We start from the raw sequence: 14,932 nt of genomic DNA on the forward strand, positions 1-14,932 counted from the left end.
TCAACAGACCAAATCTGGGGTCAGGTGTACCTTAGGGTCCTCAGGGCTCAGCTCTGCGCAGGAGGCCCCGGCACACTCGTCCTGAATGGTGGCCCTCCAGCCAGTGACGGGGAGCTCACACCTCACAAGGCAATTCTATGCAGCTCAAACTATTAGAAATTTGTTTCTTATGCTGTGCGGTCTTATAATGTCCAATCCTGGGCCTTAGTTCTGCTCTCTGAAGTCACCCAGAATAGGTGAAATGATCATTTTCTATGAAAATCTTTCAAATATATTTTTAAATTGATTTTAGAGAGGGGGGGGAAAGGAGGGAGCGAGAAAGAGAGTAACATTGATTTGTTGTTCTACTTATTTATGCATTCACTGGTTGATTCTTGTATGTGCCCTGAACCCGCAATCTTGGAGCATCAGGACGACACCCTAACCAACTGAGCTACTGGGCCAGGGCAAGTTTCAAACATTTGAATACCAAAAGCATATTCTCTATAATGTCTCTCTTTTGGAACAGACATGTTCAGTTCTGTTTTTGAACCTTTACATGTAATTGGCAAGAATTCAAAGGAAAGTTTTAAATAACCTGGCCAAAGGTGGCAGTTTGCTGGTCCTTACCGATTCAGGAAAGCATTTCCAAAGCGACCAAGCTTTCGGAATGGCTTTTTGGGGTCCACAACTAACGCATTCCCTGGAGTGCTGCCCTCGTTCTCCCCATACATCACAGCGATGAAGGAATCAGTGGTGGGCTCTGGACCAATCCTCATGCCAGGGAAATCTTGCTCCAATAAGTATCTGGGAGAGGGGGAAAAAGAAACAGTATGTTGTCACAAAGCAAACCATCAGAAAGCTTCCTGGGTCTACCAATTTTTAACATAACCATTTAAAACCTAGAAATATACCTCTCCGCCCCAATGAAGGAGCATGATTTATTCTTTTGCTAATAATGATTTTTCAAAGCTTAAAATAGACAGACCTATCTCCCCCCACCACCCCAGTGTAAGAAGCCCAGTGAACAAGGTCAGACACCTTGCTGACTGACTGGGCCTTCTAACACACCTCTGCTCAGCGCAGCAATTCTTGGTGCAACAGGCACCACCCAGAGCAGCGTACCCAGCGAGCTCCTATGTCTCCTGGAAGACCCTGCTCAGGCCCACCTCCTTTAGGGAAGTGTCCCTGTCCTTCCAGCAGGTTGGGGACACCTCCTCTGTGGGCCCGGCACCCTGTGCCTTGGCCATCACGGTGCTCACCATGGGTACTGCACTTCTCTGCTTGTTGTCCCTTGCAGACAGGCCCTGCCTGTGGCCAGATGCATAGCCCCAGCACCCATCACTGTGCCTGCCCACAGAGGGCACTCCATGTAGTGAACGAAATAATGAACCATCTCCTGCCTTGTCACTGACAGTCTATGAGCCTGGCACATCCTCCTTTGTGCATTTTATAGCTCCCTTGGGCTCCTGAAGGTTGTAGCTATTGAAGAACATTTCCAAATAATTCAGTAGCAACAGAGGCTGCTATGGAGGATGGGGGTGAAAGAGGGGAACTCAGATTAGATATCACCAGGGCCATCGAAAGCCCTTTGTGCAAATCGGGAAAAGGCGCCCTTTCCTCTAGGCAGACACAGCCCCAGACCAGGATTCACAGCTTAGCAAGGAGGACTCTGGCTTGATTTTATGCGCCTTCCCTCCCCCGCCTCCACATGCCCCTTTGCCCAGTGGCCCTCATGTAGTTTAACCTGCACAACTGTATACAGTGGCCCTAGCAAATGCCATTGAGGATTCTCATTCAGTGGGCAGAGGAGACCAGTTGATGACATACAGGGCATTAGGACTGGCTCAACGACATGTTGGGTTGGGGCAAGTCTACTTTCTGTGGGAACTGGATGAGCCCTAACAAAGCCCTCCCCACGCCATCAGCACTTCATTCAGATGAAAACACTTAGAGTCCTTCCCTCCCTCCCCACTAAGATTCCCTTTCCATGACGCAGGAAGACACTGTGTGTTTATGAAAATATTGGGGGGGGGGACGCGGGGAGACCACTCCTTCTTTCCTCTGCAACCAAGAAGAACATGAGGAAGGGAGTACAGTTGACCCTTGAACAATGCAACTGAAAACTCATGTATAACTTTTGACTCCCCCAAAACTTAACTACTAATAGACTATTATGGCCCGAAGCCTTAACAATAACATAAACAATTAACACCCATTTTGTATATTATATGTAATATAAATTGTAATGGGAAGGGAGTGAGGAGAGGTACAAAAGGGTATGGGGGAATAAACGGTGATGGAAGGAGACTTGACTTGGGGTGGTGAACCCACAATATACAGATGATGTATTACAGAATTGTACATCTGAAACCTATATAAAGTTATTAACCAATGTCACTCCAATAAATTCATTAAAAGAGTAAAAAAAACCAACAACCTGTATTCTTAAATAGAGTAAGCTAGAGAAAAGAAAATGTTATTAAGAAAATCATAAGGAAGAGAAAATACACTTATAGCATTTGCTAAAACCAATCAGCATATATGTGGACCCACACAGTTCAAACTCATGTTGTTCAAGGATCAACTGTACTTTGGAATACATTTCACTCATTACCAAGCAACAGGTTGAAATGCAACCCCTTCAGAGAATACTTGACAGTGGCTGTGAACAGGCACTGGGGGTGGAAAGTGGTGGAAGGGTCCCTGTTCAAGGGGAGTGGGGCAGAGCCATGTCCCAACCCTGCCGGGGAGATGAACCTTCACCCTGGGGAAAAGCTCAAGGGCAGAAACCTGCAAACTTCCTCCAGCTCCCCATTCCTGCAGCTAACAATCTACTTGGTCCTAAACTATTTCCTTTATTTCTACAATGCCCTGACTAATCAAATTTAGGCACAGTACCTGTGATTTTATTTCTAGGGATAGAAGAAAAGAATTGAACTATCAAATGTCCAACAATTTTGCCATCTTTCTAAGAATAAGAAATTAAGCCATTTAGATCTATGTTTTCTACGTACATAAAATGAAAATTGTTTAGCAATTGCAGCAGGCTATTTCTAAACATTTAATTGATCTCATTGCTAGTTTTAATGTCACCCAAAGTTTCTTCATTTCTGTGAAGCTGTGGAGCACCAGAATAGACACATCATTTAAATATATCCCCTGAATTTAGAGTAAGTGTGAAAAAATTGGATCATAGCTCCCAGCATTTACCAAGTATTCACTACTAACCTGGGGTAGTACAAAGCCCTCCATGCACACATTGTTTCATTCAATCCCTACAGCACTCTGAGGAGGCCACTACACTCTCATTGTCTGGTGGGACACTGAGGCATCAGAAAGGCTAAGCAACCTGACCAAGGTCACACAGTCAATGTTTCAGTGGAAACGGAATGCAGGCAATTGGACTCCAGGTCTGTGCTGTCTCCAGATATGTTTAAACCTGAGTTCGAGCTGGTGGTTTGCTCAGGGATGAGGAGCACAAGGGAGTTCAGGGCCACAGCACACCGTGTCCCACTGGGCATGACGCACCATATTTCCTTATAAGTGAAGGAAAAAGCCCTCCGCACTGTCCTGCATGGTCTTTGGGCTGCCCCAACAACAGGGGCCAGCTGTCTCTCTTCTCCCTGGAGAAAAGCTGGGGAGAAGAGGTGCTATTTTCAAAACATGTTAAAATTTAATTAAAATTTTTTTTCCCCAAAACCTTTTCAGGCACCTAGTAGACTAATAAATACTCATAGGAGCAGAAATATTCATATTTATAAATTCTTATAAATCCACACAAATATTGGTAAAAGTAAGTGTCTCAAATTTTGCAGAACTCCATGTGTAGAGTGTGTAAGGAGGGTGTGGATTTCACATAGGAATGTGGGATTTAGGTTTTAGGGCTTCCAGTCTGAAGTCAGCAGCAGCAAAGCTAGAATTCAAGTCCAGATCACACCCATTCATGTCCAGTTTGATTCCCACCCCCTGTGGCCTGGATGAGGCTAAGCCAGGAGATCCAGGGGACAGACGGAGGAAGAGGAGAAAAGTAGGGAGAGGGGCCAGGGCTTGGAAGAACAGCAGTCAATGTCACCGGGCTTCTTGCAGCACACAGTTCCCAACTCACAAAAGGGTTAGGTCCAAGTGTTGTCTTGAAATTTGACAGGCACTTTCCATAGAATCAATTGTTACTGCAAAGGTTGGCTTGCCAAGACAGCCTACAAAAGGTCTGTGACCTTGGTAAGTCATCCAATCCCAGGTACAGAGGAAGAACCCAGACTACAAAAAAATTACTATGTTTTATAATTTGTTTACATTATTTTGTTTAGTGATACTTTCCCCCACAGATAATAAAAAGCCAAAAGTCAACTTTCAATTTCATTATCAAGGTAATACCAATTAAATAAATAGCATATTAGCACTTAAAAAAATTCATAATACTCAATGCTGGTGAGGCTGTAGTAAAATAAACACCCTTATATATGCTGGAGGAAGAATAAGTTGGTATAACTTCACTGAAAAGCAATTTGATACTTTATGTTAAAAACCTTCAAGATGGGGGTAATTCTACTTTTTGAAATCTATCCTTAGGAAAAATCCTTAGACACATGGAAAAGATTTCTGCATGAAGATGCCCATCGCAGCATTATCTATAATAGCAAAAAATTAGAGAAAAAAAAAGTGTTCTCTTTCCCATAGCTCTTATTCCCTCTATCATAATATAATAGTACTTATTTATTATTTTATGATTTATTCCCTATCTCCCCCTGACAGAGTATAAGCCACAGGAAAGCAGGCTTTTTGTCTCTCCTGCTCACTGATGCTTCCCACGTGTCGGAGCCATCTCTGGCACATGGTTGAGAACTAGTCAATAAATACCCATTGACAAAGTAGCCTCTCCAGGCTGTCGGATGCCCCCACCCCTCTCTCATTTCCCTGCTCATAGCACAAATCAGTATCTGAAATTATGCTACTGTTTGCATGTCACTGTCCCAGATGTTAGGAGCATATTGAAAGAGAGGACCCTTGTCTGTCTGGCTCACCATGGTCTCCCAGCATCGAACAGTGTCTGGCACATGGTAGGAGCAGAACCAGTATCTGTGGACTCTGACTTTCTCTGAGCCCTCATCCAGGCAGTCATCAGGCTCTGGCCTCCCTCCCTCACTTCTCTGCCTCCTCATCACACCTCATTTGGACTCTGGTCACTTCACACTTCCCATACTTCCTCTCCCCCATTTGCCCTTGAAGGTCAGATTCTTTTTCCAAAGCACCACTCTAACAGCCCGGTCCTTCGCAGATAACTTCTTTCAGGAACCCCCACAGCCACCCTTTGCAGTCTGGGCTCCTGCTCCCCCGCTACAGGGGGCCTTTTGTTCCCCTCTTGACCAGTCTCTTCGAGGCCCGAAATTCCTGCCCCCATCTTCCCTCACTTCATCTCCTCTCTGGTGGGGAATCATGTCTCACGATCTCTAGTATCTGTTCTACCCACTCTATAAGCCACTTCACTGCCTCCTTCGTGGCAGTTCTCCCTGATCATTCCAGGACCTTGTTTTGGTCACTCCCTGAAAGGAAGAGTCAGAGCGAATTCTGAGGTGCGATGCACTAAAACAGGTTCCCCACACAGCCCCACGCAGGAGGCTGATCAACTGTGGTAAACTTTTTCTTTTTGACACCTCAGAGGCTTTCCCAAAGCCACGAGTTCCAGGGACTTGGTGGTGTTATCTGCGATAACAAGAATTCAAAAGAACAAGAGGCCACAGGAAGCTACAGAAAAGAGTCCACCACGGCTCAGAGCAGCTGCCCCCTCACAGGCATCCTGTGCGTTAGGCTGAGTTTCTGTCCCTGGCTCCACCTCACTCTCCTTTTCCTGAGTTCTCAGAGAAGCTGCCAATTCCAGCGGTGATTGCTCCCCGAGTCTTGAGCCAAGCCACCAGTGTAAAAAGGGATTTGGATTCCAAGAAGCTGGGCAGAGGGGTGGTGGGAGGACGGGAGTGCCGACATCTCCTGTCCCTGTCTGCTGAGGGCCACGGCTCAGCCTCGCCCAGATGGCTCCTGGGCGCACGGGCTGCCACCGTCAGCCTAGGGGCTCACAGCGCTGCTTTCATGCCAGGGGGCGTGTGGACAGTGTCTTTCTTCTTCCACTGCTTAGGCTAGATTTTCTCTTAACTTTATAGAAAAAAAAGTCATGTGACAAGAAGAAAAAACCTTCAGGAAATGGAAAAGTCCCCCAACATACCCAAGCACCCATCATCCTCTCAAAGATGGGCATAAGAATGACTAAATTACAAATGAACAAACAAACTATAAGAGGCACATTATTCCAAAATTCCAGCTGCAAATTTTGTCTCTCCTGAGTATTCATCCATGCATTCTTAAACTTATTCCATTCTAAGTACCTCTGGGTAAATACTATTTTTACCCCCATTGTACAGATGAGAAAAATAGCGCTCGAATAGGTTAAGTGGTTTATTAGAGCCTAGGATTTCTGCTAGTCCTGTGGGAACATTACCTGCCCTAAGTCGGAGCCTGAGAGGCTGAGGCAGGCTCCCATGGGAGCGTTTATAGGAACACATTCTATGAATCCTAACACACATACAAACGTAAGACTTGTTAGCAGTATTCAATAATTAAGCAAGCACTCTAAAAAGTATTATGACACCTATATTTGGGGTATATTATGAGCATTAATTTAAAATTCTCAAAAAGTCTAGAGAAATAGCTTGTGTAATGATAAATGAGATTTTAAAAAATGTTTGTGCCTACACTGGCCTCTGCGTGTACACTAGAGAGTGCAATTCATTGATATGGCCTGGGACGTTTTTAAAAGCATTAAACTAACCCCAACATATTATTTTATTCCTTTGGGTATTACTAAGGTTTTAAACCACATAGATGTGAAAGAAATATATAAAGTACAACTTTTGAGTTCTGTGAAACATTTTATTTCCTTATTTTTAAATACATGGCTATAAGTTTAAATAATTTCAAATTATAATAAGTGTTGGAGAGTTTAACATGAGGTATTTATTGATAATACTTGACCCGCTATTTCACTAGGAGAGAGAATGAAAAGAAAGGGTCAGTCCTTCAACTCTGATTTGTCTGGAATCTGGAAATGATGTTTTTAAAACAGTTTCCTTTGTTTATCCTCATGTTTAATCCCATGAAATGGAAGTGGGAGGAGAATCAAACCTTTACTATCACAACTGTCTTATAAAATGGTCCCGAATATGTAAGTTAGTACTACCACCAATTCTACTGCCAGACACCACCAAATAACAGATAATTATGAAATGATGTCGAACAGTTTATAAGGCTTTTCACGTGTTTTACCACTTCACCCTCGCTGTCGTTGGGGCAGGTATTCTTATTCCTACCTTATAGAAAACTGCTTATGACAAGTTAAGTAGATTGCACAAGATCATATTAGTAGTACAAGATAATGACCACTTTTAACATTTTGAAATATTTTATCCATTTTTTGCACATATATTTTTAAAAATAAAATTGGGATCAAAGTGTTTAAATAAGTTTGTACTTAGATTTTCATCCTTAGTTTTTTCTTATACCATTAAAAATCCTTTGTAAACAATTTTTAATGGCTGCATACTGTTCTAAGGTGAATATGTATCAACTTAGTTTACCATTTCCTAACTGGTGGGTATTTAAATATCTTCCCATTTCTTACTAGTATAAATAATGCTGAGATAAATATCCCTGGACAAATATTTCACCTACTTTAAAATTTTAATCTTCTCTGAAATATTAAAAAACTAAGTCAGAATGAGCTTCACTTGCATTTTAAAACAATATGTCTTCTTTAAGTATGAAACCTTTTATTTTCATTTTTGTTTTTCCCTTAGTTAAATCATTGACATATTATCACCAGGAATGCTTATTCAGAATATATCATATTTGAAACTGCCGACCTACTAAGGGAATGTTATCCTGTTGTACCAAGAAACTGGAATCTGCTGGGTAAAGCCTTTTCACATCTCTGTTTATCCTGCTATGAATGGAAGTTAAACTACTGCGCTGTTCTTAAAGCACACTGCTGTCTAACACGAGCTGTTCCTTGTAGCTGCTCCACTCCACCTTCCATACTGTTCTGGAAAGACGGTGGAAGAATGGGAAAGGAAGAAGAAGAAAGGGAGAGGGAGTTTACTGGAATCAAAGGCAACATGCTTTCCAATTTCTTACAACCTTGTTTATTTTCCCATTCATTCAACTGCGCATGCAATGAAGATCTACTGTGTTTTCTGCTATGACTTGTAAGTTATGAATCTTACAATAGATTTTAAATTGACCCGGACGTACTGTAAGCTTCATGAGGAGGCTACAGAACACAGCATTTCCCAAAGTCACTTACTAGAGAACCTTTTTTTCCTCTGAACATCTATTTACAACCTCCCAGAATTGCATTCCACAGAACATAGGTTGAAGTAAAAAGCAAAATGGCATTTTTGTTTTGTTCTGTTAATCTCCACCCGAGGATCTTTTTTTCCCATTGATTTCTTTTTTTTTTATTTTTTATTTTTTTAGAGAGAGTGGAGGAGAGGGAGAGACAGGGACAGCAGACGCCTCTCCTTAGGCATCTGAAACACCAGCTGCTGCCCCTCCATACCCCCTTCCATCAACATTAAACTCATGCTCATCTTGAACCAAACCTCCGGAATGCCTGTGACCAGGGCACGGTTCCTCCCCTTCAGTGCCCAACTGCTGAGAATTTTCTATATTTGACGTTTCACCTCCCACTCATTCCTCGACCCATCACCACCTGGGTTCTATCACCACCACTTACTGACATGGCTCTTGCAAAGGTCAGCCTGATTCATGATGGCTAATCCACTGCTTCTATTTTCATCCTTTCCCAGACGAAGCTGACTTCGCTGACCACCCCTCTCCTCTGTTCCCCTGGCTTTTGTGGGGAGTGTCTGCTGTTTCACCTGTCCAGTATCCATTTCCCCCTTTTGATAACAACACCCTGAGGAGGCACCTCACCCCACTCTGAGGCCACATAGTTTGGGGTTGACTACCCCGCTCCAGGCAGGGGTTATTTCATTCCCCTGGGCTCTAGGGAGTGGCTCAGGGATGGGCATTTGGCCAAAGTTGAACTACTGAGACTCAAACCTGAGATTTCTGCTAAACTGTTGGGGAAGAGATTCTCTTTTTTCCCACTGTGGTTGCTGAGCCGACAGAATATGAGTCTGGAATTGGAGACAGCCACCTGCCCACTCCATGAGGGGCAACTGACTAAGAAGGAAGTCAACATGAGGGAGGCAGCAAAGCTGAGAGTCCTCAGCTGACTGTGCCACTTGGGGTCCTAGGCCAGGTCTGAAGCCAGTACACCTGGTCTTATCAGTTTCATGAGAAAATCTGTATTATTATTATTTTTTTTTACTTAAGCCTTTTATAATTGAATTTCTGTCACTTGCAACCCTAAGAGCCCTGAGATGGCTCGGAGCCACATCTTCCCCTGGCATGACTCTACCTCTTCACTGACTTTTTCCAAGTGTCTCCACAAGCTCCTCTTCCTCTCACCCCAGACCCGTATGTCTGATCCTTTGTGGACTCTATACCCACTTAAACATGGGTTTAAATCTAAGCTCATAATTATGCCCCACTCTTCCTCTTATTAGGTCCCCCTCTCAGTGGATAGCTCCTGTTATCCAAGAAACCTGGGCCTCATCCTTGACACCTTCTTGTCCTCACCTCCTGGTCTCCTTTGGGCAGCTAATTCTCAGTGCTGGGCTGTTAGGTTGTATCCTCGGGGAGGATTTTCTAACCTCCATGCCTGAATGAAGGGTCTCCATCTCACCCTGTGCTTTTAGGGGCACATCCATAGCCCTAACGGCTTGTGGATTCTTTTCCATATTCCCCATGAAACTCCAAGCTCTGTGATTAGCCAGGCCCATTCCTGAAATCACATTATTTGAATAAATGAACACTAGGGTGTATAGGCGTGATGTTGTAAGTGTAGTCTATTTTTCTGTAAAATTTAAATATTTCTATATTTCCGAGAGATCTGGAGAGGGCATGGTAGCATGGTATCTGGCATAGCAGACTATGATTTTCAGGGGCTCCAGTGCCTGGATGAGGGTGAGAACCACCAAAATAGCCCATGGTGTTTCTCAAATGGGATTTTAAAAAATGTTTGAAATATTATTTATTTTAGAGAGAGGAAGGGAGAAAGGGAAAGAAGAACAGTGCATTCACTGGTGCATACCTATGCATTCACTGGTTGATTCTTGTATGTACCCTGACAGGGGAATGAACAAGCAACCTTGTTATATGGGACCATGCTCCAATCAACTGAGTACCCAGCCAGGGCTCTAATGGGATCTTTGTAAATGGATGAATCAAGCTACCTCCTGTGAGTGCCTTCACCTCTCTTCTCTTTCATAATGGAGTCTAGAGCTTATCAAAGGAATGAAGTAGAGCTTTGTTCTTGAACACAATCTATTTCTCTCCCTTTTTGAAAACTGGGACATCTGGCTGCTTCCAATTTTCTGATACTTTTCATATTCTTCACAATTTCTTTAAAAAATACCAACCATAGATCTTTGAGCACAAGTACACGTTTTTCCTACACCATCCTCCCATCCATCTATCCACTCAGGTACTTGCTGGGCCATGCCTGCGCAGGCCCTTGAGAGCACCTCATCCCCAGGGTTTGAACGCCCTCTCAATTAAGGCTGGGCCCCCTATACCATCTCTGGATCATTTTCTTTGAGGAAAAGGAGGAAGTAAAACAATAGCTGAGTAGTTCTATTTTCTGTTCATGTTTCAGCAAGAGTCCCAAGCTCACCATGTTTTAGTGGGGCTCCTAGTTCTTCCCAGTTATGGGGGGGGAAAGCAGTGGGCCTGTGGCTTCCTGATTCTTTTCTTGTTCTCAATATGCCTATGAAGGCTTTTTAATTGTTGGAGGCATTTCTGCCCTCTCAGCCCACTCACTTCAGCTTCTTAGTGCTTGTTCATACTACCCATAAACCTTATTCCCCCTCTTGCACATGGACCCCCTTTTCCCTATTAACATTATATTTAAATAATATTTAAAGTTTTAATGTACAATTACTTTATCAAGCATTTTATAGGAAAATATATCTTGATTTTAGTAATTTGAGTGTTATGAAGAATGAACATATTTATACATTCATAAGAATATGTAGGGGAAAAACCATATAGGGATTTTGTGCTGGTGAAGCCCTTTTTTCTCATGTCTGCTTCTTAGTTCCTTTTATCCTTGTGTTTAGCTATTTCCTCTTCTTCTTCTTCTTCTTCTTTTTTTTTTTTGCAGTGTTTTATTTCCGGCATCCATTTTTATTTTAAATTATTGCACACAGATGCAGGAATTTCTTGACTGGCATAAATTGCAGAATTGTGGAAGTTAAATAAATCATAGGATGCTCAGTTTTGGAAGACTCAATTGTTTTATATTTTTATTGAGATACTAGAGGCCCGGTACACAAATTTGTGCATGGGTGTGGTCTTGGCTGGCCCACCCTGGAGCCAATCGGGCAGGCTGGCCGGGGGGGGGGCTGCGGGTGGTTGGCTGGCCGGCCCCACCCCCTGGTCAAACTCCTGGTCGAGGGGACAATTTGCATATTAGCCTGTTATTATATAGGATAATTCACATACCATAAGATTCACCCTTTTAAAGGATATAATTCTGTGGATTTTAGCATATTCACAGTTATGCAACTAATACCACTATCTCATTTCAGAACGTTTTCATCACCCCCAAAATAAACCCTGAGTCCATCAGCAGTCACTCTCTATTCCTTTTGCAATATAGATATACAATTGCCCCACCATCATTTGTTGAAAAGAATATTTCTTCCCCCATTGGATTGTCTTGGAAACCTTATAAAAAAAGTTACCATAGATGTATGAGTTTATTTCTGGACTCTCAATTCTACTCAATTGATATATATGTCTAAACTTAAGCCAGTACCACACCCTTGTTTACTATAGCTTCATAATAAGTTTTAAAATCAGGATGTATGAGAACTCCAGCTTTGTTTTTTCTTAAGATTGTTTTGGCTATTTTGGATCCTTCATATTTCCAAATGAATTTTAGAATAGGTCTATCAATTTCTGTAAAGAAAGCAGTTGGAATTTTGGTTGGAATTGCACTGAATCTATCGGTCACTTTGAGTAGTATTGCTATTCTAAAAATGTTTAGTCTTCCAATCCACAAACCTAGGCTGTCTTTCCATTTTTTAAGGTTTTCTTGAACTCCTTTCAACAAAGTTGTATAGGTTTTTTATTTTATTTTATTTTATTTTATTGTTGTTAGACAATCATATATTTTACAGTGATCCCCCTGATATTTCAAGTAAAGTTGTATAGTTTTAAATGTGTAAGTTTTACACTACTTTTGTTAAATTTAACCCTCTATTCTTGTATATGGTATTATAAATGGAAATGTTTCTTAATTTCATTTCCAGATTTTTCATTGCTAGCGTATAGAAATACAATTAATTTTGTATATTGATCTTGTGTCCTGACACTTTGCTGAACTCATTTGTGAGTTTTAAGAGATTTTTAAAGGATTTTCCTAAATCTTCAGGACTTTCTAAGATCATGTCCTCTATGAATAGAGATAATTTTACTTCTCTCCAATCTACATACCTTCTATTTCTTTTTCTTACTTAATTGTCTTCGTCTCTGACCTTTTAAAACCTATACAGTTTCTTGAATGACTTCCCTCTTTTCTCCTCATTAGAAAATTTTTTCTGGGAGAAGGGGACAGGGTATAGGAGGAAGAAAGCAAACCAGGCTTTTAAAAATCAAAGGTTGCAACTTTGTGGTTTGAATTGATTTTTGGTGAGCCTCTATCCTCTCAGGGAAATGTCTTCCCTCACAACACCTGGCCCAGGGATTTTCTGGGGGAAATCTCTGAAATCTGTTTTCCTTGGGCTTTGGACACAAGCCTGACTGAGCCCAACACCTAACCTCCCTTGGCCGTTAGGGAGCCTAAGATGACGGGCCATTTTCTTTGTGCCCATCTCTTTTTCTTCTCTGGCCAAATCTTCTTTGCTGGTCAGAGGTTGCCGGGAGCCGGTCCATCCTTGCTGTTTCAAAGGACCTGGCATATATGGCATACTGTTCTTAATATGTTTGCTCCCCTTCTTGGCACTATGTGTTTTAACCACGGTCTCCTCTCTGAGAAAGTTGTTTCCCCAGGTAGGGATTTTCCCCTGAAGTTAGGGAGGGAATAAAACCCCTCAACTAAGTGCCAGGCGGGTAATTAATCACTTTAACTACGAACAATCATGCTTAAGCTACATAATCTTTACTTCCTGGAATGGAGATAAGAAACGCCCTAACCTTTGTAATAGAGATTGATAGGATTGAATCAACTGGTATAAATGCAGATGTAACAAGACAGCAAAACACAAAACTTAGAACACAGAACTTAGAAGACAGAACCTACACAGAACCTAGAGACAGAAGAACTTTGTTGGAGAGAACATGGCAAAAGATCCTGGACAGAAACTGGCAACAGAACCTAGAGACAGAACCTAGCGAGAGAACATGGCAAAAGATCCTAAACTGAACCTGACTACAGAAATTGGCTGGAGAACCTGGACAGAACCTGGATGGAGAACCTGGACAGAACCTGGCTAGAGAACCTGGAGAACCTAGCAAGAGAACATGGACACAGAACCTGGCTGGAGATCCTAAGCAGAACCTCTCTGGAGATCCAGACCAGAACTTGGCTGGAGATCTTGGCTAGAGATCCTGGCTAGGCTGCTGATCAACTGAACGCTGTCTCCGTGTCATTCCTTCTTCGCCGACTCCGTCTACACCTTTGGGGAACCCCTGGACCCGCTGGGACTAGACCCCAGCAAGAGGTGGAGTTCCTCTCATTGCATCTTCTGTCTTATGGGAGATAAGGACTGTCAGTGAGACAATAGGTTTTTCAACTGCTCAGCTTCTACCCCAAAGAGACGTTGGCAAGTATCTTAATCACATCTGAAGTCTCCTTTCAGGACAGTTTTGTGATCCATGTGAGGACGGTCCACCAAGCCTCTCCTTCAGTTCCTCCTCTTCCTTGCACGTGGGCCCCTCATGGTGATCTCTATGCAGAAGTGAGGGTATTTTTCTTGACACTCAAGCTCTTTATCTACCCCACCCAGGAGACCTTTTCCTTAGAACAAGCCACACACTTAATTTCCTTATTCCTGATGAAGGTCATGGCTCACTACGTTTTAGTGGGGCTCCTAGTTCTTGCCAGTTATGGGGGAAAAGGAGGGAAGAGTAAGGTTCCATTGCAAGGGCGTGGAATGGCCCCAGCCAGTTTGGTCAGTGGATAGAGCAGGGGTGGGCAAACTTTTTGACTCAAGGGCCACAATGGGTTCTTAAACTGGACCGGAGGGCCGGAACAAAAGCACGGATGGAGTGTTTGTGTGAACTAATATAAATTCAAAGTAAACATCATTACATAAAAGGGTCCGGTCTTTTTTTTTTTTTTAGTTTTATTCATTTCAAACGGGCTGGATCCGGCCCGCGGGCCGTAGTTTGCCCATGGCTGGGAGAGAGCATCGGCCTGCAGACTGAAGGGTCCCCCGGGTTCAATTCAGGTCAAGGGCACATTCGAGGGTTGTGGGCTCTATTCCAAGTAGGGGGCATGCAGGAGGCAGCCAATCAATGATTCTCTCTCATCATTGATGTTTCTATCTTTCTCTCTCCCCCTTCCTCTCTAAAATCAATAATATGTGTGTGTGTGTGTGTGTGTGTGTGTGTGTGTGTGTGTGTCGAATGCACACCAAAGGCCTTGCTAAATGGCTTTGCAATAAGTTAAGTATCTCTCCATATTAGTGCAGGCTCCATTATCAGTGACTTCTTGGGATGTGCAGAAAGCCAAGTGGATAGAATATACTGTATAACTATGTAGATAGGTGGAAATGTTTCTTAATTTCATTTCCACAGCCAAGTATGAGCTTCTAGTGCTCAATGGCTAGAA

General features: G+C 42.8%; 1 protein-coding gene across 1 annotated transcript in view; it reads right to left on the bottom strand.

Annotated features, from left to right (window-relative positions):
• Positions 1-14,932, bottom strand: part of EHD4 (EH domain containing 4) — a 92,448-nt gene that overhangs the window by 74,357 nt on the left and 3,159 nt on the right. The window contains exon 2 of the mRNA XM_036298308.1: positions 610-786. Coding sequence (XP_036154201.1) covers positions 610-786 — 177 coding nt within the window. The remainder of the gene's footprint in view (positions 1-609; positions 787-14,932) is intronic.

This window comes from Myotis myotis, unplaced genomic scaffold, assembly GCF_014108235.1.
Source record: "Myotis myotis isolate mMyoMyo1 unplaced genomic scaffold, mMyoMyo1.p scaffold_m19_p_1, whole genome shotgun sequence".
Taxonomy (NCBI): domain Eukaryota; kingdom Metazoa; phylum Chordata; class Mammalia; order Chiroptera; family Vespertilionidae; genus Myotis; species Myotis myotis.